Below are 26,764 nucleotides of genomic sequence, written 5' to 3' on the forward strand. Positions count from 1 at the left end.
ATTTGAATTAAATTTAAAAATATTAAAATATCCGAAATAAATAAAGAATAATCCGCAGACAACCAAAACAATAAATAAAATGGACTTTCTGGCTTTGTTAAAAATAATTGCTCTCAATTAAGTATTAAACATTTGGCTCAGGATATATGTTACTGGCTTAGCAAACATGAAGGGATGGTTATAATCTATATGAGCTTTAAAGTTTCTATTGTATTGGGTTAGTATTCCGGCGTTATACCTAGGAGTTTGTTTATTTGTGGGTTGGATATTTGGGGGATTGTTTAAATGCGTGTCTCATAAACTCTCAAGTGAATCAGACAAACACAAAGTAAAAGTCAGTGCTGTTCAGATCTAAATAACTTGTGATTAGTGTCGTTGTTTATTGTAAAAGTGTTTAGTGATCGCAGGTCAGCAGGAGTGTTGAAGGATCACATTCAGGTCGAGACTCAGTCACGCTGCAAACCAGCAGCTGCTTCTGCTCTAATCCGGAATCAGCAGCGCTGAACAATTTGTATTAGTGGTCCGTAGCGGAAACACATTTACTGCTTCGTTCACCTCCTATTCGCCCTCATCTCTGCTTCACTGTCTGTGTCTGTGTGTGTGAGTGAGTGCGGGGGGGGGGGGCAGGGCCCGCCCGGGGCCTGTGTCTGTGAATGTAAATTCTGCAGAGGCGATGAGATGAGGAGGCGACACGACTCGAACAAACACAGAGACACACAAGTTAAATGTCAGCGGTGTGGCCAAGGACATTTGTTAGTCGCACTCTGGAGCCCTGCACTGCGTGAGCGAGCGAGTGAGTGACCTTGAGAGAGAGAGACAGAGTATATCTGTATGTCTGTGGGATGTGTTTCCTTGAAAAAGCCACGGAACACTTTTTTCAACATAACCATTTAACATATTACTTTATTCATAGCTACAGGTCAATATCAATAGCTTTACAAGTGACATACATTTTAATGGCACACTATACGACAGGATGGGGCCGGGCGGTATCACCTAAGCTTTATAGCATGGTATCAAAATTTTATATTTTGAATATGGAGTGGTGTTAATATCACAACATACTTTACTTGCATGATTTTATGGGATGATATTTCCAATTCAGCCTGGGCTTTTAGACAAAAACAATTGATTCCCTGAAGTCTATCATGAATTAATTAATAAACCCAAAATTGGTTGGATGTTTTTTGTGATGGACGTTAAAAGCCTCTCACACAGCAGAGCAGATGTGTGTTTGTGCGTGTATCAGTTGTGTGATGGGAAATTGTGCCGTTGGCTCTTCTGTCTCACAGCAACTTTGGGATTTGGTTTTAGGTGAATTGTTTTAGGTTAACATATTGTGAATTCATTGCCTTAAAGCCATGTCTCTCCACTGTGCGTCTGGATACCATGTCTTAACATAGACAACAGAAATAGTGCATGTGTGCATGTGCTGTGTCATTCCACAGATGAACCTTGCTAAATGATGTCTACATGTCTCGATGGTGTCAGCTTGTGTCTGAGCCAGAGAGCATTCTTAAACATTCCTGAAACGCGGACGTGGACAAAAGGGAGGTGGAGCAACATAGTTTCCCAATTACCTCATGGTTCTGCCTTGGTCTTATATATTCTTATTAAGTTTTTGTTGTTGTTTTTTTATTGTGTAAGAGTGATATGCTTTCTGTCAGTGACACAAATGAACAACCGCACTGGTGAACATGTGACAAACAGCTTGCCCTAAACCTATTTTAATTATCTGAACCATCCATCCCTATGATGGCCTTGTATTGTTATTATTACGGTGTTTAAGGATACAATAATTGCAATGTTTGTGACTGTAAGATTTCTCGATACATTGTACAACTATTTAAAAACAGTGACAGCGCCGTTCTTCTTCTGAATTATCCCCTTATTTCCCCCAAATGAAGCAAGCACTGGAGGACTAGTTGGAGATAAAGAGACATTTAGTAAAAAAACATAAGAAAGACAATTTAAAGTGAAAAACTCCCACTAAGTTGCATGCACCCACAATCACATAAATCATGTGAGTGTCAACCATTGTTCACATTTATGGTAGAATTGCATAAACGTTGCATAATAATAAACCTATATTAACATACATGACCCATATCACACACAGATAGGAGCTGAGTCCCACTAAAGGCAGTCATTTAGGAATCAATACCAATTCTAAAATATAAGATGTGTATGGTGAGGACTGACAGAGAACAATATAAATTTTATGTCATACTATAGTGGTAGAAATACTTATTTTGACACATGAAGCATGTACAGTACATTGCTATGAGTGCATGTCAAACAGTGCATACCAAAAAGAAAAACATTGTGGCATGACCAACTGAGGGGACTTCCTTCTGTTCTGTTAGTTTTCCCAGATAAACCACAGTTAAGGCCATTACAGCATGTTACAGCTGACCTGATTTGTATTTTTAATCTCATTTTGACATATATATATATATATATATATATATATATATATATATATATATATATATATAAATAAAGATATAAACACATATTTTGCTTGCATATAGTTTGCACTTGCAGTTGTAATTTGATTGACTAAGGTATTTGCTTGCACTTTGTTAAGATTCAACAACCTCCTGTTAAATGTCCAATAAACAACTAAATCCTAAAATATCTCAAAATAAAATAGTCCAAATCACAAAAGAAAAAGTTTATAGAGAATCAAACCTAAATCTTTTTGCTTTAATTCCAACCGAAGTCCTCCTGGAACCTTTTAATGGAGATTTAACACCTTTTAAACTCAGCTATTGCACTTCAATCCAAAGCACTATATAGTGTCTGTTTTAAAGCAGATTAACATATTTAAAAAAAGGTATCAAAGTTTTAAAACGTATATTGTAGCTCTGCATCCAAAGTAATGCATTTACCTCAAAAGTAGTATAAAACTGTATTTTGCTATTGTCACCTTGTTTTGCACATTAACACATTGACACCTATTCTAATATAATCATAATGGAGAGCATGTGAATATTATGGAAAAGATAAGAGAGGGTAAACTGGAATGTGTGGCTGTGGTAACAGATGTTTCGTTAAACTGTTTCGCTTGTGTAAATACTTTTTACCTTCCTTTTATTTGGTTGGAGCACTTTGAATGTGAAAAAATAAACATATTCCCTTAAAAAAATACCGAACCTCTGTTAAATGTCAATATTACATGTTGGAGCATGTTAATCTCTGAATGTCTTATGATGTTTGAAGTGTAACAAGCCAGCTCTGTCACAAACTGTGAAATGCTGTATGAAACGTCTCATGCTGGCCCAACGTGTCACTATTCGAGAGTGGGTTTTTAAATCATGTATGATTTCGATATCTATGTTTCTTTCTTCCAAAAAAATACTAGTGATATACTGTGTGATTACCTGATGTATCAAAAAGTATCAAAATATTGTTTATCGACATTTTAAAACAGTCCAGGAAATCCTCGGAAGTGCAGACCTGTATGGTTTGGAAGGTCCCGAATTCTTCCACGTTTCCTGGGACGCTGCCGTGTGTGTGTGTTCATGCATGTTTAAGTTGCAGGGTTTTGTGCGACTACACCCACAAGGTGAGCACACGGTAACATTCCGGTCAACTTTGAAGCAGTGTTTACCACGAAGGTTTTGCTGGCAATATATTTTGTCGCATACATAACTGTGAAGAGTATCTACACTGTTTCTCAAACTGAAAAAATATATATCATGTAGTAGACAGATGTATCATGTATATAAACCACCTCTGATTGTGAGTTTGCCCTGAATAGTTGCTCTTGTATCACTTTAAATGTTAGTGGACACCAAACGTATGCTTGCACTGTGTTGCCTCTAAAAAGCACCTGTCGTTACATCAGGTATTTTAAATAAAGATGATTTAGGAAATATCACTTTTTTCGTGTCGTTTCTGCTTCTTCTCCTAACATCCTTTTTCTATTCCTGCTTATTTCCTGTTCAAGTCAATCCAGACAACAGACAACACTACTGTACAATCTGTCTGTCACAGGGCCGACAACCACCGTACAGCTGGCAACTGTTGTCTTTATACTGCTGAAGGAAAATCCAAAGAAGGCCCCAGGGTTCGTCAAACCCATCGTGTGCGTTTATGGAATGTGTCTTTTGCTGGTGTACGGCACACAAAACAACACAATATGCTACATAAGAAGACACAACGCATTAAACTGAATAATATTCTATAGAAAATACACAATACAGCATAGGAACAGGAGTAAAAACGTTAATTAAGTAAAAGTTGACCAGTGGTAATTTAAAAAAGGGTAAATCTTAAATTCTAACCCAAACAATGTTTCTTGATATTGCCACTGATATAATATTTTCTCTTTTCTGCACACTGTATCAGTTCTGAATTTACCAAGCTGTATCTTTGACGACTCATATGTACAGTAACTAGTCCCAAACCCATTAAACCTAGCTGTACTTTGCTCTCACACAGGGAGGACGACCTGGAGCTGCTCCTCTGAGAATTAGTCAGAGGGGACTTTGTCGATGTAGCATGTGGAGTGTGTATTTTCGGAATTTACAGCCAAAGAGGATTCCCTTAGGTTCTGTGCTACCGCTCAGTCACAACAAAAACAGCCAGGGCAACCTGCTGTTACAGGGCTTGAATTGTTTTGGGAGATATGTGTTAAATAGGCCATTGTGCATAATGTTAATTTAAGGACACGGAGCGTGAAAATTCAAATGTCCCTCTCTATGTAAGAAATCATTTTTCAGGGCATTTTTTTGTTTTTCCTGACAATTCAAGTCGGCCATTAGTCTCAATTAATCCTTAATTAATCCCACAGTATTGACACATTTACCGCAATGTTTTTATTCCTGCATTTTTTTTTAATGGTACATGATGTGCAGTGAGATGAATTGTCTCCATTACAGGTGATGGCTACATCACTGCTAACTGTTTAACATGTGTTTGTTATTATTTGAACACTTGAATTGTGGCAGTCATCCAAACAATATGTTAGAAGTAGGTCCATCATGTGAATTTTAAACTTGGACAAAAAACTACTGTGATCTTCTTCTAATAACAATTTCAACATGTTGTAAATCACACCAGCACAGCTTCTTACATAAAATGTTTTACATTTAAAACTAAGTACGCACTGAAAATTACAATAGAGATTATTTTCAGGGTATTTGGTCAATTTGATACATTTCCAGGTTGTTTCAATGACTTTAAAAGATTGTCAAAATTTCCAGGATTTCCAGGATGCGTAGGAATCCTGATGTTATTTGTAATATATGAAGGGTTGGAATTAAGCATTTAGAAAAGTTTTCATTCTATATGCTTAAAATAATCATGGAAGTAAAATGCTTTGTTTAAAAAAACTACAACAAATAGGAACATTTAATTGCAGTTTGCAGAAAATGATGCCGGGAAAAGTAGTATAACAAATATTTCATTCACTTAAATTTATGTAGAATATTGACTAAGATTAGAAAATGAAATGTGGATTTGTTTGCCTGTTAAGCCACATAGTAATCATACACTTGGAGGAACAGGAAGACACAAAAGAGACCCGGTAGTTGCAGTTCCATTGCATGCCCAAACACATGCATGCACACACACACGTAGCCCACAGAGCTTGCAATGCAATGTTTTGACATTTTCCATGCCAAGGGACCGTCTTCAACAAATCATCACCAGGTTAAAAACTCCCTTCAAACGCATAATTTCAAATTACAGGGCTGTACAACAGCACATTATGAGGCTGCAAAACTGAGTGAGTTCCCTTACACATCAGCTCTGATGTCTGGTACTTACAACTCACACATCCGTGCTGGTGTGTAAATGTTGGTGCTGCAAACCAGCTCTTAACTTTAGACAGGACTCACCTTTTTGATGGTCCCTGTTCCCCACTGAGAGATGGATGGATGCACACTCATAGCACAAATCGCGGGGATGGAAAAAAGGCAAAAAGAGAGGACAGCCATGCAAACACAAGGACTGACAGTTGCAAGCATGCAACATTTAAAAAAAGGCAGCAAAAAAAAAAAAAAAACAAGATCAGAGAAAATAGCACACATTAGGAAAGAGGGAAAAAAGGAAGAACAGATGAAAAGCATAGGTAGAGAGCGAGAGAGGCCCACCAGGCATGTCCTCCTCCACTCAGGATGCTTTCTAAAATCTGCTCACTCATCGGCTGGTGCAAAAAGAGGGAGAAGGCGGGAAGGGAGGGGAGGGGAAGGAAAGGGGGAGGGTGGAAGTGGAGAGGTGGGGTGGGGGTGGTAGAGCAGGTGGAAGTGGAGGTTGAGAGGAAGGTTAATCAGAGTGGGAGATGAGAGTGGTGGATGGGAGGAAGATGGAGGTATGAGAGATGAGGAGTGAGGTGGAGGAGAGGCGCTGCAGAGTCCCAGAGTGTGGCTGTGTTCGGGACTGGTTCAGCTGTGTGGCTTCACTGCAGCATTCTCACTGCCGTGGCCGTCCCAGAAACAGATCCTCCACTCCCTCCCCCCCTCCCTCTGCCTCTCCACTCACCTCCCTCCTTTGCCTCGTTTCGTCTCTCGTCTCCTTGCTCCTGCTGTCCCTCTCCTCCTCTCCCCTTCACCTCCTCTCCTCCTCCCCTGTCCACTCTAACCTCCACTGCCTCCATCAACTCTGCTGCTCCCCCACATTCTCCTCTCATCACTGTAATGTCCCCTTTGGCTCCGCCTTCCTTTCACACGCAGCATCCAAGGTCACCCTGTCCAGAGGCAGGTGTGTGTGTGTGCACTCATGTGGTGTGGATATGCGTGTGTGCAATCCCTGTTTGTTTGCATCTCCATATCTTCATATTAATGTGTGTGTTTGCTTTTATGTTTTGATATTTATTTAAACATAACTTGCTGCATTAAGGTACTACATGTATCTCACTATCTGTCACTGCCCCCCACCACGTACTGACATATGGGTGTGTGTGTGTGTGACATGATGGATGATGGACCTCACACACGCACACACACAGACACACACACACGCACAACCTTTTATGGGAGAAATGGACATAGATTACAAAAAAATACACTTGTCATTACAATATTATTTTCTTTATATTATTTTATACTACATAACATATTTGATAAATATTGAATGCATCAAATTTATTAACATTTTGATTTTGATTACAAGATGCACCATCAAACATAAATAATCACAATATCTGTAAGAAAAAAGATAACTCGAATACGCTACAACCTACAATATGCCAAAACCCCAGGGAGGGTGAAGTGATGCCAAAAGATCACAGGTCTCCTTGTGATGTCACGTCCTCACAGAAATGAGTACTGCCTGTTCAGAGAGGGAATTAAGTGCAGAAAGAGAATGCATGAACAAATACATGCTGAATGGTTTCTGCAGAGAATAGAACAGAATTAAGCATGTCCACTGTGTGTTGATCAAATGTCAGGTTACTCAACAGCACCCAGTGACTCCTACATCTATATTTAGCAGTAACCTCACTAAAGGTGAGCAGGGGGAGTAAAGGATGGAAGATTCTGAAATTTACCGGACTTGTCCTCTCACCATTGAGTGAAATGAGAAGTTGTGTTGAATAGACCGAGAGGGACTTTGGACGTGACCTTGCGTGGCTCTGATATTGCCGATGACGCCGTTAACGTGTCGGCTGATTGCTTAGGAAGCCATGAATCCTGTGGATGAGGTCAGGCTGCACATTCGGGTGGTGGACTTTGGTGATCATTCACTGCCACATGGGGCCTGTGTTGAAGGCTGAGCTGAGATTGATGAGAGGTGTGCGGTAAATGTGTAATGTTGTGGCGGGGCCATGTTTCGTAACACAGTCTGAAGGACACATCATCAATGCTCCTATGTGTCTAGCAAACTAAATGTAAGGCTTGTAGGCTCGGATCAGTTTCTTGAGGGAAGTTTGTGACAGTTGGAATCAAACTCACAGTTCAACACCATGTGTCTTCTTTGTATTCTGTAGTGTAGACCTTTGCTCATTGTATAGTTTGTAGAAAACGGATGATGTAGGTCCTATCTAACACAGTGCAACTGGAGCTCAGCTTGTCCTACATTGTGCTCTGTTTGGCTTGCACCTACTAAAGACGGAAATATGCTACTCCAACTCCGTTACGGACGGACGGACGGATAGGATGGACTCTTTTTCATTAATGGTTCTCCGAAGGCTGTGGGTGATGAAAACAATTCACCGCCAGAACAGTAGGTGGCTTAGAGAAGCCTACCTCATTACGTCTTTGTATGAAGAAGTCGTCGATTGTTTATTTACCTCCTACCGGCTTTCCTCACACACAGTGAACGGTTACGCGGGAACAGTTTTAAAATGGCGGTATTGTGATATTGTGCGGTATTGTGACATAGGGAATGAAACAGGAAGTGTGAGGTCCGGAAATGTGAGTTTCCGGAAATTATGTTGTTAGGAAATGATGTCGTTAGCGGACCAATCACAACCAAGGGGTATCCCTAGGCTCTCTGACATTCCAACATATAGTTAGAAAAATCTGAGGTATACGTAGAGCTCTCCGAGGGTGTTCCACGTCGGAGAAGGCGTTCCCATGTGTCCGTCTCTGTCAAAACAGAGTAGCATGTATCGGCCTTAAGCCTGAGACAAAAGCCATTGTTCAGGGACTGTCATGTAGTGTCACATGAATTAACCAAGTTGTGAGAAACTTTATGAAAAAGAGCTAGGAAGCAGATTCAGTTGTTGGATTTAAGTCAATTGTACCATGTCAATCATGCTGACAATTGTTATACAAGAAATTCTTATCCAGTCCAACATTCAACGGGTTCTTGGTTAGCATCCTATCACTGATTGTTTGGGCGATTAGTGGGCCTAGATTAGCCTAGTTTTCAAGAAATTGACAAAAGTCTACAAATTACCCTACCTCGCAATTACATTACATTTCATTTAGCTGACGCTTTTATCCAAAGCGACTTACAATAAGTGCATTCAACCCTGAGGGTACAAACCAAGAACAACAAGAATCAAGACAGTAAAATTTCTTCGAAATAAAGCAAAACTACAAAGTGCTATAAGTAAGTGCCATTTTAGTGCTACCAAAGTGTTAGTTTTCAAAAGTGGTTAGTCTTTTTTTTTTTTATTCAAGGTACAGTCGGAAGAGGTGTGTTTTTAGTTTTCGGCGAAAGATGTGTAAACTTTCAGATGTCCGGATGTCGAGTGGGAGCTCATTCCACCATAATAACTGAATAAAAATGACATCCCTGGATCCATCTTCCGATCCAGATCTGTTCCAAAATTGAATGGATTCTTCCTTTGCCATAGCCTTAGCCATCCACCAAAGTTCGTGAAAATCGGTTGAGTAGGTTTTGCGTAATCCGGCTAACTAAAGACATATTCAAGGTTTTTCGCATTCGCAAGACCACCATCGTCTGCATTGACTGTACTGTGCATTCTCCAGGTACAATACATCGTGTTGCTGAACACTCTCAAGTCCAGTTGGGGGCGCACTCTTGGTTTTGTCAGATGAAGAAGAAAACGTAGAACAAGGATGCTTGTCTTGAAGAGAGGCTGACGCAGAGCCTCCTACCCTAGTATGAATGGAACCGTGCGCATGTGTGTTTGCACTGAACAAGTATGCGACTCTCAGTGGACAAACCGAGCTGAAAGGATGGTCAACAAACAAACAACAACACATAAAAATATAGTCTCCTTGGCAGAGGCAACACACCCTGTAATAGGCTGACATACGATTTTGTATTACAAAACCATTTTCTGCACGAAATTCAGCAACGTATCCTTTCATTAAAACCAACCCGTCCAAATACACAGTCCAGAAAGAGAAGAGAGAACATATGAGTCATTCGATAGAGAGCTTGACAGTGGGCAAGGTGCATTAGCCTCCCAACACCGATGTGTACGACAAGCATGAAACACTAGATGGAGGAAGGTGGAGACAGGAGTAACGGCTGCAGTAAACAACCAGCCCGCGTCCGACTCGGAGACACTCATGAGTAAATGCTGACTCAGCCCCACTGCAATGGGTGCATATGTGTTGGTGTGTGTGTGTATGTGGCAACAGTGGACACACGCACACATATGCACACCCCCCCCCCTCCTCTTTCTCTCTCTCTCTCTCTCTATCTATGTTACCCTCTACCTCTGCAGTACCTCTCTCGCTCATTCCTCACTGCAGCTGACTGGGGAGACACGCGCTCGCTGCTTTTCTGCCCGGCCGCTGGATCTTCTCCAGCATCCACCCCAACCTGCCGCCCCGTGCCTCTCGTGTGCTCTCCTCTTCCTCCTCCCCCCTCCAGCCCCTGTCCCCCCTTTTTGGAGTCGCTCGGCCAGCCTGCTTCCTTGGCCGTTGCCGCTGCTGCTGCCATTGCTGCTGCTGATTGAGCAGTGGAGCTGTCTGACACCACGCTGCATGCTCTGCCTCGCTTTGCTGGATCATCACTGAGTCTGCAAGAGACTGCAACGGAGGACAGGGAAGGGAGGGAGGCAGAGAGGGACAGAGAGAGCCTGCACTCTTCATTCAGCTGCTGCATTCTCCAGCCTGCCTCTCCCGCTGCTTCCCTGCGCTGCTGCCAGTGCAGTGCTGGGGGTCAACCGGACGGGCTGAGAGCTCCCTGAATGTCTTCATCCTCCTCTCTGTAGGGTTCGTCCCTCTGTTCATTCCGGGGGCAGGTTGCAGAGGAGGAGAGAAGAGGGAGGGACTGGGAGCAGGACTTCAGACTCCTCCCTTCAGCTGCGTGGCTCCAGAGACACATGAGAGGAACACACAGGCATATTTGCGTAGATTAGTCACAGCTCAGGCTTTGGCAGACAGGAAGGGGGTGAGGACAGACTGACAAAGACACACATTATATAAAGACAGAAGGACTGACAGGCAGGGGGTGTCATGGCGTCAATGGACCGATCAGGGGATGTACTTCACGCTGGCCTGGCAGTTGTACTGCTGCTCGGTGAGTTCTACTTCTCTCTATGCCTTCAGCTGCCCGGCCATTCCTCACTCCGCTACCAGCACATTTCTGATCCTCTATAAAAAAGCTTTGATTTGTGCTCGAGATAATCCCTGTGATTGTTCATACAGTTAAACTTGTTTCCCTTCACCCCCTCCTCTTTTGCTTGTGCTGTTCTGTGCCTGCCTGTCTGTCTTGTTCACCGCCATCACAATAAATCCATGCCTCATGAAGTCCACACCTGAAGGCTAAAAAATAAACAACAGGAATGGTGATGTCACAGCTGGTGTTTACTTGTTGCTGAGGGCATGAAGGTCAATTACATTCCAACCCTTCTCATCTGAACGTGGACATGTTCCATACCTGGGTGTTGGGCTGGAGGAATGATTTGTTAAATTACTCTTTATGGTCAAAGGAAAGACGATTGAGAGCCAAAATAATGAAATACAGTCAAAGTTGAGGTACAAGAGTGTACACAGAAGTCTGCAGTCCACATAGATACATGTTGTAGTATTACTGGATGTGACGTAGTGGTGCATCGGTGGTCTGTGCTTTCACTCATACGCTCCCTGATTTTGTTGTGGCCCCCAGTAGTGTCCCCACATCCACATTTCTTCCTTGAGCTCAGTTGAGTCGACACGCAGTTCTCAACAGCTGAGCTTTAAAAGGCACTGACGCTAACATCAGTGTGTCCATGTGAGGAACTCCGTCATTTTAGGATATGTTACTGATATAGAATTAAACTAGAAATATAACTGGTTCCTGCTCTTTCTTTCATTTACTTTCTTTTCTTTTCCCCCCAACACAAATTGAGCTGTGGTCTGTCAAATTTACATTTTATGTCATGTCAAACCGATATATAAAAGATATGCATTTCCCACAAAAAATCAAATTAGTTTGGTTAATATAAATAACAAGGTATTTAGCCTTTTCAAGAAAATCACCAATCACAGCATAATTTGTGAAAATAGCTTCTCTAAAATGAATTTGACTGCTGTTTATCACAAACTTAAAACTTCTATAACTATCAGTTGATTAAAAATATAGTTTATTCTAAGCATGTAAATACAGGACTTAGGCTTGAGTTCATAAATAAAATAGTTGAGAACAAGTAAAGACCATCACCATCTTGTCATTATTTGGGCCTGTTACTTGTAACATTTTGACATAATGTTTTATCAAGGACGGACAAATCCACTGTGCTGAAAATCCAGATTTGAAATGCCAGTTCATAAAATGTCCCTAACAGAAGTCTATGACGCGTTGTAGGTGACGAAAGCTTTTTATTTGATTTCGTATTCTCAGCCGTATGAGCTGCATTTACAGGAAACTCCTGCGGATATGGTCAACTCAGCACTTCTGTAGCCTAATGTATAATGTTAAACACCACGTATGATCCTGTCAGACCTTTTTTCTTCCGATAATGCAATATATGTACATCCATCTTTACATGCAGTTACCCTGGATTACCATGCAGATTTAAAAGCAGAACAAGTTGATAGAGTATATTGGTCCATATTCCATATTTTAATATTTACTGTGGTTTACTGATCAGACTTTTCCACACATGATGTTTTTTGAATATTGTTTGCCTTTGGTTATATGAGTTCGTAAACTGTGGGGTTTTCAATCTGTATTTTTAGTCGTGTCGTTGCCTCCTTGAGGTAGTGGCTTTTAGTTAGTTCAGTGGGTCATCTTTTATTTTCTTCTTCTGCTGCAAGGTTTCTGATGCGTTGGTTTCAACTGAGGCAAGTTCCCATATTTTTTGTCAAAATAAAATATGAAAAACACAAGATAAAGGTTAAACTATGCCAGGTTCCTGCAAAGTAATATAGGTTCATTTAGATTTATCTTGCTGGTCAAATGGGGTCTTGAAGATAAACGTAAAAATTAAAAAAATTAAAAATCGAATTCAGAGCTCTATAGTTCCATAAGTTTGGATTCAAAACAATCGAGGTGGGATTCCTTACTGTCAATCAATCATAATGATTTATATTTATATATATTTTGATTTCAAAAGACTTACTGAAGTTAATCTGAAAATGTTTGCCTGTTAAGGCAGCAATCAGTCAAACAACAACTCTGTTAATTATTGATATTGATTATTGCCCTACTTGGTACTTTATTACTAATCTTCAAAGTATCTCTCCTGAATTCTATTACACACGTAGAGATGCCTCTTGTGTTACAAACCCTCATTGTAAAACCTCAGAAAACAAAGATCTGTAATCCAAAGAGGTTAGAGACATCCCCACATAGCACACACAGTAACTTCCACCCTGACACTGTCCACTTCCATAAGTATCAATATCTGGCGCCACTTGTGAACATATATTATGCAGCACCTTTTAAAAAGAGAATAAAAACAATCGACAGCAGACAAAGTAGAAGTTGTGGTTCAACAGGAAACCAGGCAAATGAGTGCAGAGCAGTCCAGTGACATGTTCATCAGTGGTTACTACGTACACATGGTTATTACACCGTGTATAGTTACATGTTTGGGTGGCCAACCCATGTGAGTACATGCAGTGTAAACTGGACCCCACCCTCCATCCTCCACCCTCTTTGATTGGGCTACTTAGCTGCTGCTGTGATTTTCTGCCCTTCTGTCACTCACTCACCTCGGAGCGGACATTACTCTTCCCTTACCTCCCCCTCTCCATCCTTCTGTTTGTCCCTATAGTGACCCCTTCCATCACTTCCTACACACTGTACATCCTCCATTACCCCTGCCCCCCCATTCAAATCCCTTCTCCCCTACCCGTTCCATCACTTCTCTCTCCATCCATCTCTCTCCAATTCTTCTTTTGCTCAAAGGGGTAATGGTGTCCTCGGTCAGTTCTCTATGGGTTCAACTCAGAAATACATTAACCCTTCTATCGCTGGCCTACTTACAGGAAAATAAATAAAGGAAAGGAAAAAAACTCACCTTGAGAGCCAGCCAAGGACACACACACGCACACACACAGTCAGTTGCCTTTCCTCCCATCAATGATTCAGATATTGATGTTTCCCAAATGGGACAAAGAGATATTTGATAGTGGAGCTAAAAATATGAGATATTCCAGCCTATTACTCATGTTCACATGCACACAAGCACATGCACACAAGCACATGCATACAAGCACACACATACCAAGACAACCACACTCACTCAACTAGCATGAAACATTACTTGAGTTGGTGAATCCGCAGGCTTAGTCAGGACAAATAGGGAGAGGAGTGGAGAACAGGACGGGCGCAGAGCAAAAGCGATTGTAGAGACAAGAGGTGTAAAACGACGGAGGTGTGAAATCTATTTCTAGACACGGGAGCTTGGCGCTCCTCTCAGATATGTAAACGATCATCCTGCTCCCAGCGCACGTAAACCTTTCAGAGGGGAGATTCTCCCCCGTTTGACGTTTGATGCTAAATGCTCCCTCGTGAGCACCTGGTTACAAACCTCGCTCTTTGACATGGTGCCACTTATTAGGGACGGAGGGCAAAAGATAATTCATCATTGTAGTCAGAGTTCAAAAAACAGTTAAAGGAGTCTAACCAGCAGCCAGCTATACAGAAACATGACATCTCTCTTGGCTTCCAGACTCCACCACTGTCACAAAAAACACACAGTGGCTCCTCACATCTCTGCTGGGCCTATTTATTTCTAGCGTCCCGGTGGACCAAGTTCTGAGAGCGAGCGAGGAGAAGATTGAGTAAAGAAAGGAGAGAGAGAGAGAGAGAGAGAGAGAGAGAGAGAGAGAGAGGGAGAGGGAGAGAGAGAGAGAGAGAGAGAGAGAGAGAGAGAGAGAGAGAGAGAGAGAGAGAGAGAGAGAGAGAGAGAGAGACGGTCCATTAAAGGAGAGCAAAACAGGAAACAGGGAAGAACAAGCAGAGCCCCGAGTGACCCGTGTTGGATTCGGAATTTGGCGACCAAGTCAGTGACAGCTGCACTCACATATTTGAGATTACAAATTTGCAGAGCCTACTGTGTTTTTGTGTGTCTGCATTCAAAACACACATATTACTGTTGTAAACTGAGACTGGGCAGAAGCAACTCACTGCTGTACATCATTCAGTTCAGCTCTTCACGGCCCAGGACATATTTAGACAAAGAGAGACCAAGGAAAATACACTACTGATGGACGCAATTTCTCCATCAGTTGCTTGCCTGTAAGTGGTCAAAGTATGTTTATTATCCTAACCTGGGCTTAATAAAGACTGTTGTGTTGGCAGAACAACACAAGTCTGTTACACAATGCAGTAAATTGTGTAACAGACTTGTGTTGTTCTGCAAACTTTTTTTTTAGAAACAGCTGTGTGCTTGATCTCTGCTCCAACACACTGGACCATCTTGACACTGGAAATGTTTTTATGTCTCAACACCGGCGGCAGCTGGAGACAATATTTTCCGGAGCTAACTGAGTATGTTGCTAAATGGTAATGTAGTTATATAGAGTTTTTTCTAGTCTTGATGAGCACTCAAAGCCTTTTACAGTATAGTTTTACCATTCACCCATTCACACACACATTCATAGAGTGCATCTATGTGCATCTGCAGTATTTTTCCATTGCACATCAATCAAACACTGCTGGCACAGCTATATATCAGTATCTTGCCAAAGGAAAGGGAATGGGGGAGACTGGGATCAAACCGCCAACCCCCCTGGTTAGTGGAAGACCCCCCCCACCTCTTGAGCCACAGCCACTGACATCTGTCCGTGCCATTCGTGTGAACATGATATATCTCTCGGGGGAATCTCCTAAAATCTGGTACAAATGTTCACTTGGACTCCGAGATTAATCTCTCAGAATTTAGTGGTCACAGGTCAAAGGTCAATATCACAAGTGTTAAACAGTAAACAGTGACCTCATCCATAAGGGTTTCCATTGTTTCTTCACAAAACTGGAGAGCGGAAGGTGCCAAATTCTTCTATAGATGTAAGTCCTTCACAGACGCATTGGCACACCCCGTACGCCAGCGCTGTTTGCACCATGTCCAAGTGCAATGTGATCCTGAGCAGTTCACTGTGGACCAGAGCGTTTATAAATAGGCCCCAAGAGTGTGAGGGACACCAGAGCAACAATCTGGGAATTACACCAGCTGTCAGTGCAGCTCCAACATCATCTGCACGGCAAAGACCCAGATACCAATACAAGATAACGCTGCTTGTTTGGAAATACTACTCAGTGTTTCCTGCTTAACATAGCATCACAGGACACCAGTGATACACTGTAAAATCCTGGATTCATTTCTGTTGGTGTCTATGGGTAGCTTACATATAAATAGATCAGTCAGTGCTTGCCTTGTGCCGACATCCTCAGGCAGCCAGTTACCTGAGTCTTCGTGTCTGGTTTATTGGTCTGCGTAGAGAATTTATCAGATGTGTGAAATCAAGTAAAATACACCATATTGCAGGAAAATTATATTATTAAGGAGAAACTATGAGTCCATAGTCAAAACCTCGAATCACGTTAAGACCAGCAGGGGGCAGGTATTCATATTGATCACATTACATTTGTAATTGATGAAAATAGTTGTTTTTAATAATATGATCTAATCCAAATCCAGCGATGTTTTACTTTCTGCAACATGTTTTCCACATTCGTTGAATAACTAAATCGAGTATACATTATATATTATATTTTGCACAGTATTTGTATTTTGATCATATAACTGCAGCAGCAGAATGACTTGATACTTTCCCCAAATCCGGAGCAAATGTGTAAATCTCTGTTATAAAGTATTAGTAAATTGGATTTACGCTGTTTCTGTGGCTGATGGTGTTACTTTTTTGAAAATACACTTGGTTTTAGATTCTCTTTGATTTTTTCCTCAACGCATTGGAAATATATCCTGTTCCTTTCCTTTTATTTTCTTCACCATGTCTGCTCCCTCTTGTTTCAGGGGTATGGAGTGTTGGTGGACTGGAGGTATCGACAGGTAAAGTGTCTTCAATCGAAGCAATGAACGGCTCCACGGTTCTGATTCCCTGCACATACTCCTCCTGCATCGGCATCAAAGACCTCTTCTTCAACTGGCATTATAATGACAATGGAACCATGCTCAAGGTAACACCCGCAAACATGCACATGTACGTGTTGCACCATCGTCTCCATGTAAAGATTGATGACGCGTCTCCAATGCACAAATAGTATATAACAGCTTAGAGTGCTCAAGTTCTGCTCCAACACACTGCTGTCTTGGTTTAGGTCCCAACCATAGACTGAATATAAAGATTGCCGTGTCTCCACTTACTCTGACTATCCAGAAATCAAGCCTGTATACCCTGGGACACGAACGCGGCCACGTGCCTTATGAGCCAGAGTCTGTGAAGCAGCGATTCGAGGATGGAGCTACTATAGCGCGATCCTGGCGATGACCAGGCACGACCAATTGCAACCCAGAAAATACTTGAACAAACATAACTGTGATAGGAACTACCAAACATTTTACAAACCACCTTTGACTTATAATTTTGGTTCATGTCCTATCTGCCTTCAGGGAGGAGGTAGGATATATGACCAACTCCACACCAGGGGGCGTATGGGGTGCCGTTTGTAAAGCAGCTCACGCTGAAAATAACAGCAACATTTTGTCACATTTAGCTTCAAACCATGTTTAAAAAACTGGTGTGAATTTTTGAAAGTCACTTTTTGGCACATTTACAACAATATTTGTCAACTTAGAGATATTTTAAATATTTAAATCCAAATGTAAATGTTACACTTAAATCTTAAATGTTAAATCTAAATGCTAAATCTAAATGTTAAATTTAAATCTAAATGTTAAATTTAAATCTAAATTTAAATGTTAAATCTAAATGTTAAATCTAAATGTTAAATCTAAATGTTAAATTTAAATATAAGTGTTAAATCTAAATGTTAAATTTAAATCTAAATGTTAAATCTGAATCTAAATTTAAATCTAAATGTTAAATCTGAATCTAAATTTAAATCTAAATGTTAAATCTGAATCTAAATGTTAAATCTAAATCTAAATGTTAAATCTTAATGTTTCGGGTGAAACTAAATATTTAACTAATATGCAAATTCAAATGCCGGTAACAGGAAGTAACAAACTAAAAGCTCCCCCTTGTGGCTGGCTATAGTGGCTACAGGTCATAAGTCCTGCATCCTTCATAAAAGTGACACTAAAAACTCAAAGTACTCTTCAAATAAAGTTTCTCCAAACGTGTTTGTTATTTTATGTAGTTAATATCACGATAATCCATGTCCAAGAATAGTCCATTTCCCCAGATAAGATTTATTTGTTATTTGCCACTATAAACACACTCAAACCTCCTCGAGCTTTTATTTTGTTACTACTTCCTGTTACCGGCATTTGAATTTGCATATTAGTTAAATATTTAGTTTCTATGAAAAGCATTTAGATTTAACATTTAGATTTAACATTTAGATTTAAATTTAACATTTAGATTTAACATTTAGAATTAAATTTAACATTTAGATTTAACATTTAGATTTAGCATTTAGATTTAACATTTAAGTGTAACATTTAACATTTGGATTTAAATATATAAAATATCTCTAAGTAGACAAATATTGTTGTAAATGTGCAAAAAAAAGACTCTCAAAAATTCACACCAGTTTTTTAAACATGGTTTGAAGCTAAATGTGACAAAATTTTGCTGTTATTTCAGCTTGAGCTGCTTTACAAACGGCACCCCATAGCTTTGGCTACACTTATTTAGTCCATCTTTATGTACACTCTATGGTGCAAGCATACACACAAACACGGTTGAAAACATGGATATACTATGGATGTATTTTAGCAGACAACCAATCTACCTCTGTGTGTGTGTGTGTGTGTAGTTGTGTGAAGGAGAGATCCCAATGGAGGGCGTGGAGCCCAGAGGGCTCAGTGTGTACCATGAACGTGTGGAGTTTGTCGGCTCCTCAAAGGGCAACAACATCTCCATCCTGCTGTGGAACATCACCTTTGAAGATCAGGGAGAGTACATCTGTTTCGCCCGGAACCCGAAAGAGAAGAACCGCAACCACAGCGCTACCTTCACTCTGATAGTGGTGGACGAACGTATGTGACAACTTTGTCTAACTCAACAACACTATAACAGTGTTTAGGCGCCTAGAAAAATGTTGTTTCATGCGCAAGTGAACTTCCTCTGCATCGTTTACATCGTCTCCCTCTCCTCGTCTGTCTGCCTCTCAACTTCTCTCCCTCTTTTCAGTGAGGGAGATTGACAGCAGTTTGACGGTCGTCATCGTCTCTGTGCTGGGTGGAGTCTTTGGCCTAGTTATCTTCCTCATGGTGGTAAAAGGCTTGGTTGTTAACTTCCTGCTGGATGGCGGTGACAAAAAGTGAGTAAATCACAAATAAAGGGCTAAATAAAAATCGGAATATATCATATATTTGATGTATTAATTGATATGTTAATTGAGACTTTTTACCAAATATACCTCTGCCAGTACTTATTATATAAGCATCGTCATTTTTTCTAATACTTTTTATTTTAAGAAATGTGATCATTTGAAGTTGGCTGGGTTTCCATGTTAATCGTTTTGTCACACTACTTTGACTGATGACAGTAGAAATGCAGGCAGAGGAAATATGGACAACAACTATGTTATAACCTATGAAACCATCATTATAAATAATTATGAATAAAAAGCAAAACCCAAGTGCAACTTAACATATAGAATTTTAATGGACACAATGCAAACATGACTGCACGTCTTTTCTGCATTGCTCATTCCGCAAAATTGAAGTTTTCATATCTGCAAAATATAAATGCAGATTTTTCTATGCCCGCCAATTTAATCGGCCAACCAATAAATCGGTCAGGCTTTATCGTTAACTTATAAAGGACTAAATAAGGTTTAAAGCTGTTAAGGGCCACTATGGGAGTAGCTCTTAACCTTTGTTAACTCTGTCCCCTGCAGTAAAGAGTGCCTGGTGAACTCAGGGAACGACAACACAGAAAATGGACTTTCAGGAGCCAAAGCCGACACCAAAGGGACACCAAAAGCATGAGCATAAAGCGATGTATGTCTGTATGTTTGTATATATGTTAGACAAATGTACACGCTCAGAGAACAGGCTGTTATCGATGGACTGTTTTATCTTACTAGTGGCTATAGCTAATAACAATATGTTAATGTTTCTTTTAAATCATGCTTGAGATTTGGGGGGTGTGAGACGTGCACAGGCCTGGATCTCTCTTTCACTTATACCGCAGCCCAGTTGTTACACAGAGTATCGGTTATCAAATGCTGCTCAGACTGAATTATTTCTGCTGCCAACTTTATATACATATGCTTCCTTTTATTCAAAGGATATCTTAACATAAATTATAAATGATATATTATTTAATGATTTGTGTTACCAAAACGTAAATACCTGGGATATCACTTTAGAGGAAGAATTTTGCACAAAGCAGATTCTAAATTGCCTTTTTTATGTTGTTGTTGCTTTTATTGATAAAGTTTCTGGATTTCAGTGACCCCGCTAAAATACAGTTAGTAGTCTTAGTTGACTGTATGTTTGATTATCCATTTGGAATTCATGGTGTCAGTGTAATCCACAACTCCGAGTGAAATCAGGACCCAAACTTACCCCTGCAGTCAACTGAGCAACAGCTTACAAAGGAAAGAAAAAACTAACAAACAAACAAGCAAACAAACAAACAGTTCTGTCTATGGATCTATTTTTTCATAGACACATTTTTGAACAGCTAGTTTTACTGCCGGGTCTAGGTCCGACAAACTGCCAGGTTGTGCTGGGTTCAGTGATACTGAATCTGCAGATTTTGATTAATTGAGTCTACAACTGGGCTTTCGGAAATGACTGAAAGGATCCAGTCCTGCACTGGTTTTTATTGTTTCGCTTTAGATGAAACACAGGTGCCTGTTCTGCCTCTGCTCCCTCTGCTGGCGGGAGGTTAAAAACACAAAAAAAATCTATAAAAAAAACAAAAACAACCCTCATCAGAGACAATCCCCAGACCTGCACAGCTCCCTATAGAAAGGAATGAACTTAATCATGCTGCTTCTGACTAATAATCAATGCATTTTTAGCATGTGTGCATTTTATATAACGTCATTTAAGTATATGTTGTCTCGTACCACAAGACAGGAACATTTCTGTGGATCGCTGTATGTTCTCATTTAACCCTTCACATCAACTGAATGAAGCTGAGTAAATGCCAGACGAGCACCCTCCCTCCAAACACTGCTACAGCTATTCTCACCCCTTTAACCAGATCAGGGTGATGACCCATCTTTTAGGGTCGGGACCTGCAGGTATTTGTGGGAAAAGAAGGGTGAAAAAGACAATTTAAACTTATTAAAACGTTCAAACTTGTTTAGAATCACTTCATTTAAGAAGTTTAATACGTTGGCACTTTGTTCAATGGCAGATCAGCAGTATATACAGTGAGTGTGAAGAGCAACATGCGTACGCAGTTCTCTGGATACCAATTCACCTTTACTTTACCATTTTCTCTATAGAAGAACCACAGATTTGCTTGGATAACCATAAATCAACACCCTTAAAATACAGTACGCATCCATGCACTTGTGATTGTGCTCAAGCATCCAAACGTGTCCACTGACACAGCCTCAATATTACAGGTAGCACAGCACTGGTACAGATCACTACAGAAGAATGTAACGACTCAGTCAGGGATGTTAAATATGGTCCAATAAGTATAGATATATTTTAATTCATTAGAAAAAGAGTATCCAACGTGTTAGTGTTGTTATAAAATTAATCTGTGAATATTCTCCAAAGGCCAGAATATTGTATTTATTTTTTGTTCTGTACACCTGTACAACCTGCCGATGCTTTCAATGTTTCGAGTTCTGAGAGTTCAGATTAGACCAAAACTACTTGCTGTGATTGTACCGACAAACATACGACACTGAGGACTGTAAGTGTAGTATATACACATTTAAATTGTGGAAGATGCTCAAATTTAAGAATGGTACTCAATAGATTCCATACCTCCGCCAAGGCCCAACATTCCTCTAAATTCACTAGATCCGCATTTGTCTTTTGTCTCTTTACCAAATCATACACACTCATAAGTATCAGTCCCCAAATCATGTCAGAGATCCATGAATTATTCACTGAGAAATCAATGAAAATGTTGGAAAATCTGCACCCTAATCCAAGTCATAATTCAATGGATAATTTCTCTAACTCATACTAGACCCTACCACTACGTTATCCATCCAGGAGTTTTTTTGCATAATCCTGTCAACTATCAAAGAAAGGAGAGAAAAATTACCTCCTATAGGTGGTATCTAAGGTGGAAAGTTGAGTGCAAATCTCCGCAAGGCCCAACAGTCGTCTTAAACTCAATCAAACCCCACCAAGCTAAATACACTTATAGATATCTGTCCACTAAATATGCCTGCCAGTTCAATAAATATCCCTCATTTTTAATGAAGGTACTTGAATTTCCCCAAGGAAAATATTGAAAAATACCCTATCTTGCCATGTTAAAGACAGTGAAAATTAATTCCTGGATCTGCCCTCTGATCCTGATCCGGCACCAAACTTTAAAGGCTTCCTCACTGACACATATAACATCCAGTTTTTTGCATTTTCCTGCTAAATAACAAATGCAGATGAAAACATAACCTACTAGGCGGAGGTAAGGTAGCATGTGTAAAGTCTTAAGGATGAAACTTCTCATCCAATGGGAAGTCAACATAAACGTAGTGTGAAGCTGCCCATTGGAAACTCGAACCTCTCTTTGCGACCCTCAGTACGAGAGGTAGCTTCTGTGGAGCTGGCGGACATGTGCCGTCACAGCCGCGTGCATAGCTCAAACAGCTATGACAGCTGAGAGCTACTCACAGACATCTGCTCACGTACTCACATACTAAAAAGACACTTTGATACCAGGGCGCAGTACACTGGCCTTGCATATAGACGATACAGCACTTTACCACTGATCAGAGTGGCGACACAAAACAGGATATTATGGGAAAGACTTCAGTCATCGTTCTTTGTAAATTCACATTGTGTCAAATGGTTTTAGCACTGACCGTCGACAAGTTGTCTCATTGGAACAGAGCTCTTCGGCAAAGATTTGATCTTATTTTTCTATTCGCTCCGCCACTTCTGTTAGCCTGCTGCTCTCTGACACTGCAGTGCATTTCCCTTCTTGCTTTCAATGGACGCAAGAAGACGACAGACAGACCGATAATGCAATAAACAGTTTTAAGGCACTTTACAGATGTGTCTGGACCGGTTTGCGATCGCAACTCCGTCTGTCCGAGGCACTGTTCATACGTAGCTTCACTCTACTAATGTATCACAGTCAGACTAATGTATTGACATTAGGTTCATGTATCTGCATTAGACAGATTTAACTGCATTGGATCAATTGAGATTAGATCCCTTTTACACTTGGCCTGAAATTCCCTGCGTAGATGGAATATCTTCCAAGACGAGCTCAGAGCTTCAGGCCACATTAGGAAACCACTTCTGACCTCTCTCTTCGATTGACGAAAGCTCTACAGCAGATTGCTGAAAACCCAAGTCATTAATGTTGTGTTCAGCCTAATCCAGAGGTACGAAAAATCTTCATGTAAGTTGTATCTAGAGAGAACTCAGATATAGTGTGGTTTAACCAAACCTCATCACATGACAGCCTTTATACAGCTCTGTGTCGTAAGAATTCAGTTCACATGAGATGTAATTAGATCTGTTTCAAAATACAGATACCATGACAAACAACACATTTAGAAAGGGGTCGCACTTTGGTTTGAAACCTCCAATGGAATTTTACTGCTGAATATCAATGGAATCAAGACTGATCTATGTCCACAGACCCAAACTTGCTTCCTCATCCCACCATCTGTGTGCATATCCCTCCATAGTGTTCCTGTGGGAAAAAAACTACAACACTGTTGTTGTTTTCTCTTGATTTAACTTTTCTTCCTCCATATCTCGATCCTTGCCAAACAAATAGTTGGATTCATGTAGGGATTGTGATGTATTGCCTGTGTATTTGTGGCCACAGTTCTAGAGCTTGTTTGGTTTTTCTGTGATCACTAACCAGATATTTTGTTCCCTGGAGTGTAGCCCATTAACCCTGCCTCACGATTTCAGGAGATTTATTCTCTGCTGTTATGGAGTTATTTATATTCCTGACGAGAGTGAAAAACCTCCACATCGATATTGGCCCAGTAAACCAGACACAGGCATGTGGGAAGGCTGTAAGGCTGATGGTCTGCTTCAATGAAGGCCAGGTACAGCATGTAAGCGGCAAACAGGATAATATGATTTCATATATGAATGCAGACAGTGTAGATCTATAGCTGTGGATCTGCTGCTGCCTTCATCACAACATGAATTTATCCTGGCTCATTTAACCTCTATCACATTCTGACCTGTATGTATTTCGCCAAGAAACATCCTTTCGTGGGTTGATGTCGGCTTAACAACTGCTCGCAGTGTTTGCTGCAGTACTGACTCTGCCCTGACTAGAGTAGGACGCTCCTCTGCAGTGGTGCAGCACACCACAGTCAACACAACGTGACTGCCACTTGGTGGTCAATGCCTAACACATCAGACAAGCTTGGGCAGAAGCTGATGAGACAAACAAACAGGCGCTTCTTGCATTTCAATTCAGACCATGAAAAAAAACCTGTGTCAAGTGAAGCTAGAATTATGATTTGAGTGTTAAGATCATTCTTACAGCAGAGACAATTTATGATTATTAAATAGAATTGAAGTGTTGCTAATTGCTTCGCATAATGCTACTAGTTATATTGCTAAAAAATATACATTACTTACATTATTGTACTGTTCTATCTACGTTTAATATGGGGGGGGGACTCATCCTGTTCAAGTTTACACTTAAACTTTTAGGAGAAGGATACATGACACAATTTGTACAACTTGGATTCTTTATCAAATTGCTCCCAGTTGACGGCTACATTGAGCATTAAAGTAGTTACAGATAGTCTCAGTGTTACCGACTGACCGCTATGGTATTGCTCTTACTGCCAGGAAGGCTGAAACTTACACTGCCAGTCCAAGAGTCTCACGTCTGCTGTTGTTCTGACACTATTTACAATGACACACAGTGACTCTATTTGTACACCACAAACACAGATAGTATTAGGGTCTCCTGCCCGTATCGACGGTACTCTCAGTGCTGAATCCTACGTGATATCGCTCTAGCACTACCGATGTGTTTCTAGCGGCTGAAACTCACACTGCCAAGCCATGAGTCTGACGTCTGCTCTCCACTTCCCACATTCCACTCGGATCAAACGATCAAACAACGGATCTAATGTTGGTTTAATGCAGCAAAGAAAATACATTAATTTTACTACAATCCCAGTGCAAGGGGATGATAGATAAACGAGATGAATGTGGGCGCCATAGGTTCTTATTTAGGCACAAACACAATCGTTTCCATTGTAGGAATTTTGAGATAGCAATCAAAATCATAAAAAGTAATTATTGTTAGCATATTGTGACCTAGTGTGTGTCAATGTTTGATCACGTGTCTAGCAAACTGCCTTCCGTAACTCTTATAGACCACGGCTTTAGCTAGAGATTTGAATTACAAGCACAGGCTGACACTCACTGCAGTCCTGCATTTTGAACTATTTCAACAATATTTTTTTACACGTTCAGTCAATTCTATCAATGTCCTAATTACAAACTTATATCTACACAGTAATCTAACTCCACTGACCGTACAGAAATGATGACACTTTACAGTCTGTCAATAATCTTGCAGCAAGTTCCACACACACACAAACACACTCACGGACAACAATTCTGCCACCCCAGGTTTCCTGAATCTACTTTTCTGTGACGTTCAGCTGTTTGTCTGTGTTTGTGACCATGTTGCTCATGCTCCCTTCATGACTATACACCACAAACTCTTGTTGAAAAAATACATCCTGGAAATAAAACCCTGATTGAAAAATTCCCAGTCTCTCGTTATGTCGTTATTGAGGATGTTCCTTCTTCCGTTTACTTTAACAGTTGATATACAGATGAGTAACTTAATCTGTGATAGTTGTTAGTCACTGTCTGTGAGTGTTATGGTGTATGCCTAATGTCTTGGTGAACAAATAAAGAATGTTACTGCAGGAAATACGCTACAAAGAAAGGAAAAGGAAGATTGTTTTTTATTGATGATCCGATTCATGCCATAATGAGTCCTAATAGGGCAATAAACCTTGATTAAGATTGTTTATCACACACAGCTTCTAAAGTTATCCTGGTTTATCAATTGAATGGGATATAACTGAGTGTTCTTTGATTGCTGCAACAAGAACAAAAATTTACTGCGGTATAACAGTACAAATATCTTAAATAAAGGCTTTTTTGCTGTGGTTTGTTTTGGCCATGTGAGAACCCAAATCCTATTCACGCATCACTTACATCAAGCAAGATCTGCACCGCTCTTTCCACATTCAGCTGGAAAACCACATATGTTGTTATGAGGATGAGATCACATAGAAAAACAGCAAAATGATGAAGAGTAATGTGTTCTCCATTATCTCCAGACATCTCCATTTAATGCCAGAGAAGAAAGAAGTCACAGCTGTGCAAAACAGGAACAGCTTTTGTTCCTGTTGGCGTTCACCGTTTTCTTGTTGAGAAACACAACAGCTTATATATGTACAACTAAGGAGTCCAGTCGAAAGCTGATTTCCATAATAAGACGTCTCGTGCTACTATGATTAAACATGTTGATAAGGTAAAGCTTAGAGGAAATGACCAACATGCACAACGATTGATTCTTACCTCCTGCAGCAGTAAGGCACGTCTGTTTTCTGAAACCACTCTCTCTAACACTGATTAAGTCTGCTTATTCATTCTTAATCCTCTCCACTTGCTAGTCACTATCTGTCACATCATGTTATG

The 26,764-nt window shown here is 40.4% G+C and overlaps 1 protein-coding gene across 1 annotated transcript; it reads left to right on the forward strand.

Moving 5' to 3' along the window:
* The first annotated feature begins 10,721 nt into the window (after positions 1 to 10,721).
* On the forward strand, positions 10,722 to 25,819 carry scn4ba (sodium channel, voltage-gated, type IV, beta a). The gene is made up of 5 exons (XM_061073280.1): positions 10,722 to 10,896; positions 16,781 to 16,944; positions 18,709 to 18,931; positions 19,086 to 19,215; positions 19,798 to 25,819. Exons 1-5 carry the CDS (start codon positions 10,833 to 10,835, stop codon positions 19,886 to 19,888), a joined length of 672 nt encoding a protein of 223 aa, XP_060929263.1. The 5' UTR covers positions 10,722 to 10,832; the 3' UTR covers positions 19,889 to 25,819.
* The last annotated feature ends 945 nt before the right edge of the window (positions 25,820 to 26,764 follow it).

The sequence above is a fragment of the Limanda limanda genome, chromosome 6 (genome assembly GCF_963576545.1).
Source record: "Limanda limanda chromosome 6, fLimLim1.1, whole genome shotgun sequence".
Lineage (NCBI taxonomy): Eukaryota > Metazoa > Chordata > Actinopteri > Pleuronectiformes > Pleuronectidae > Limanda > Limanda limanda.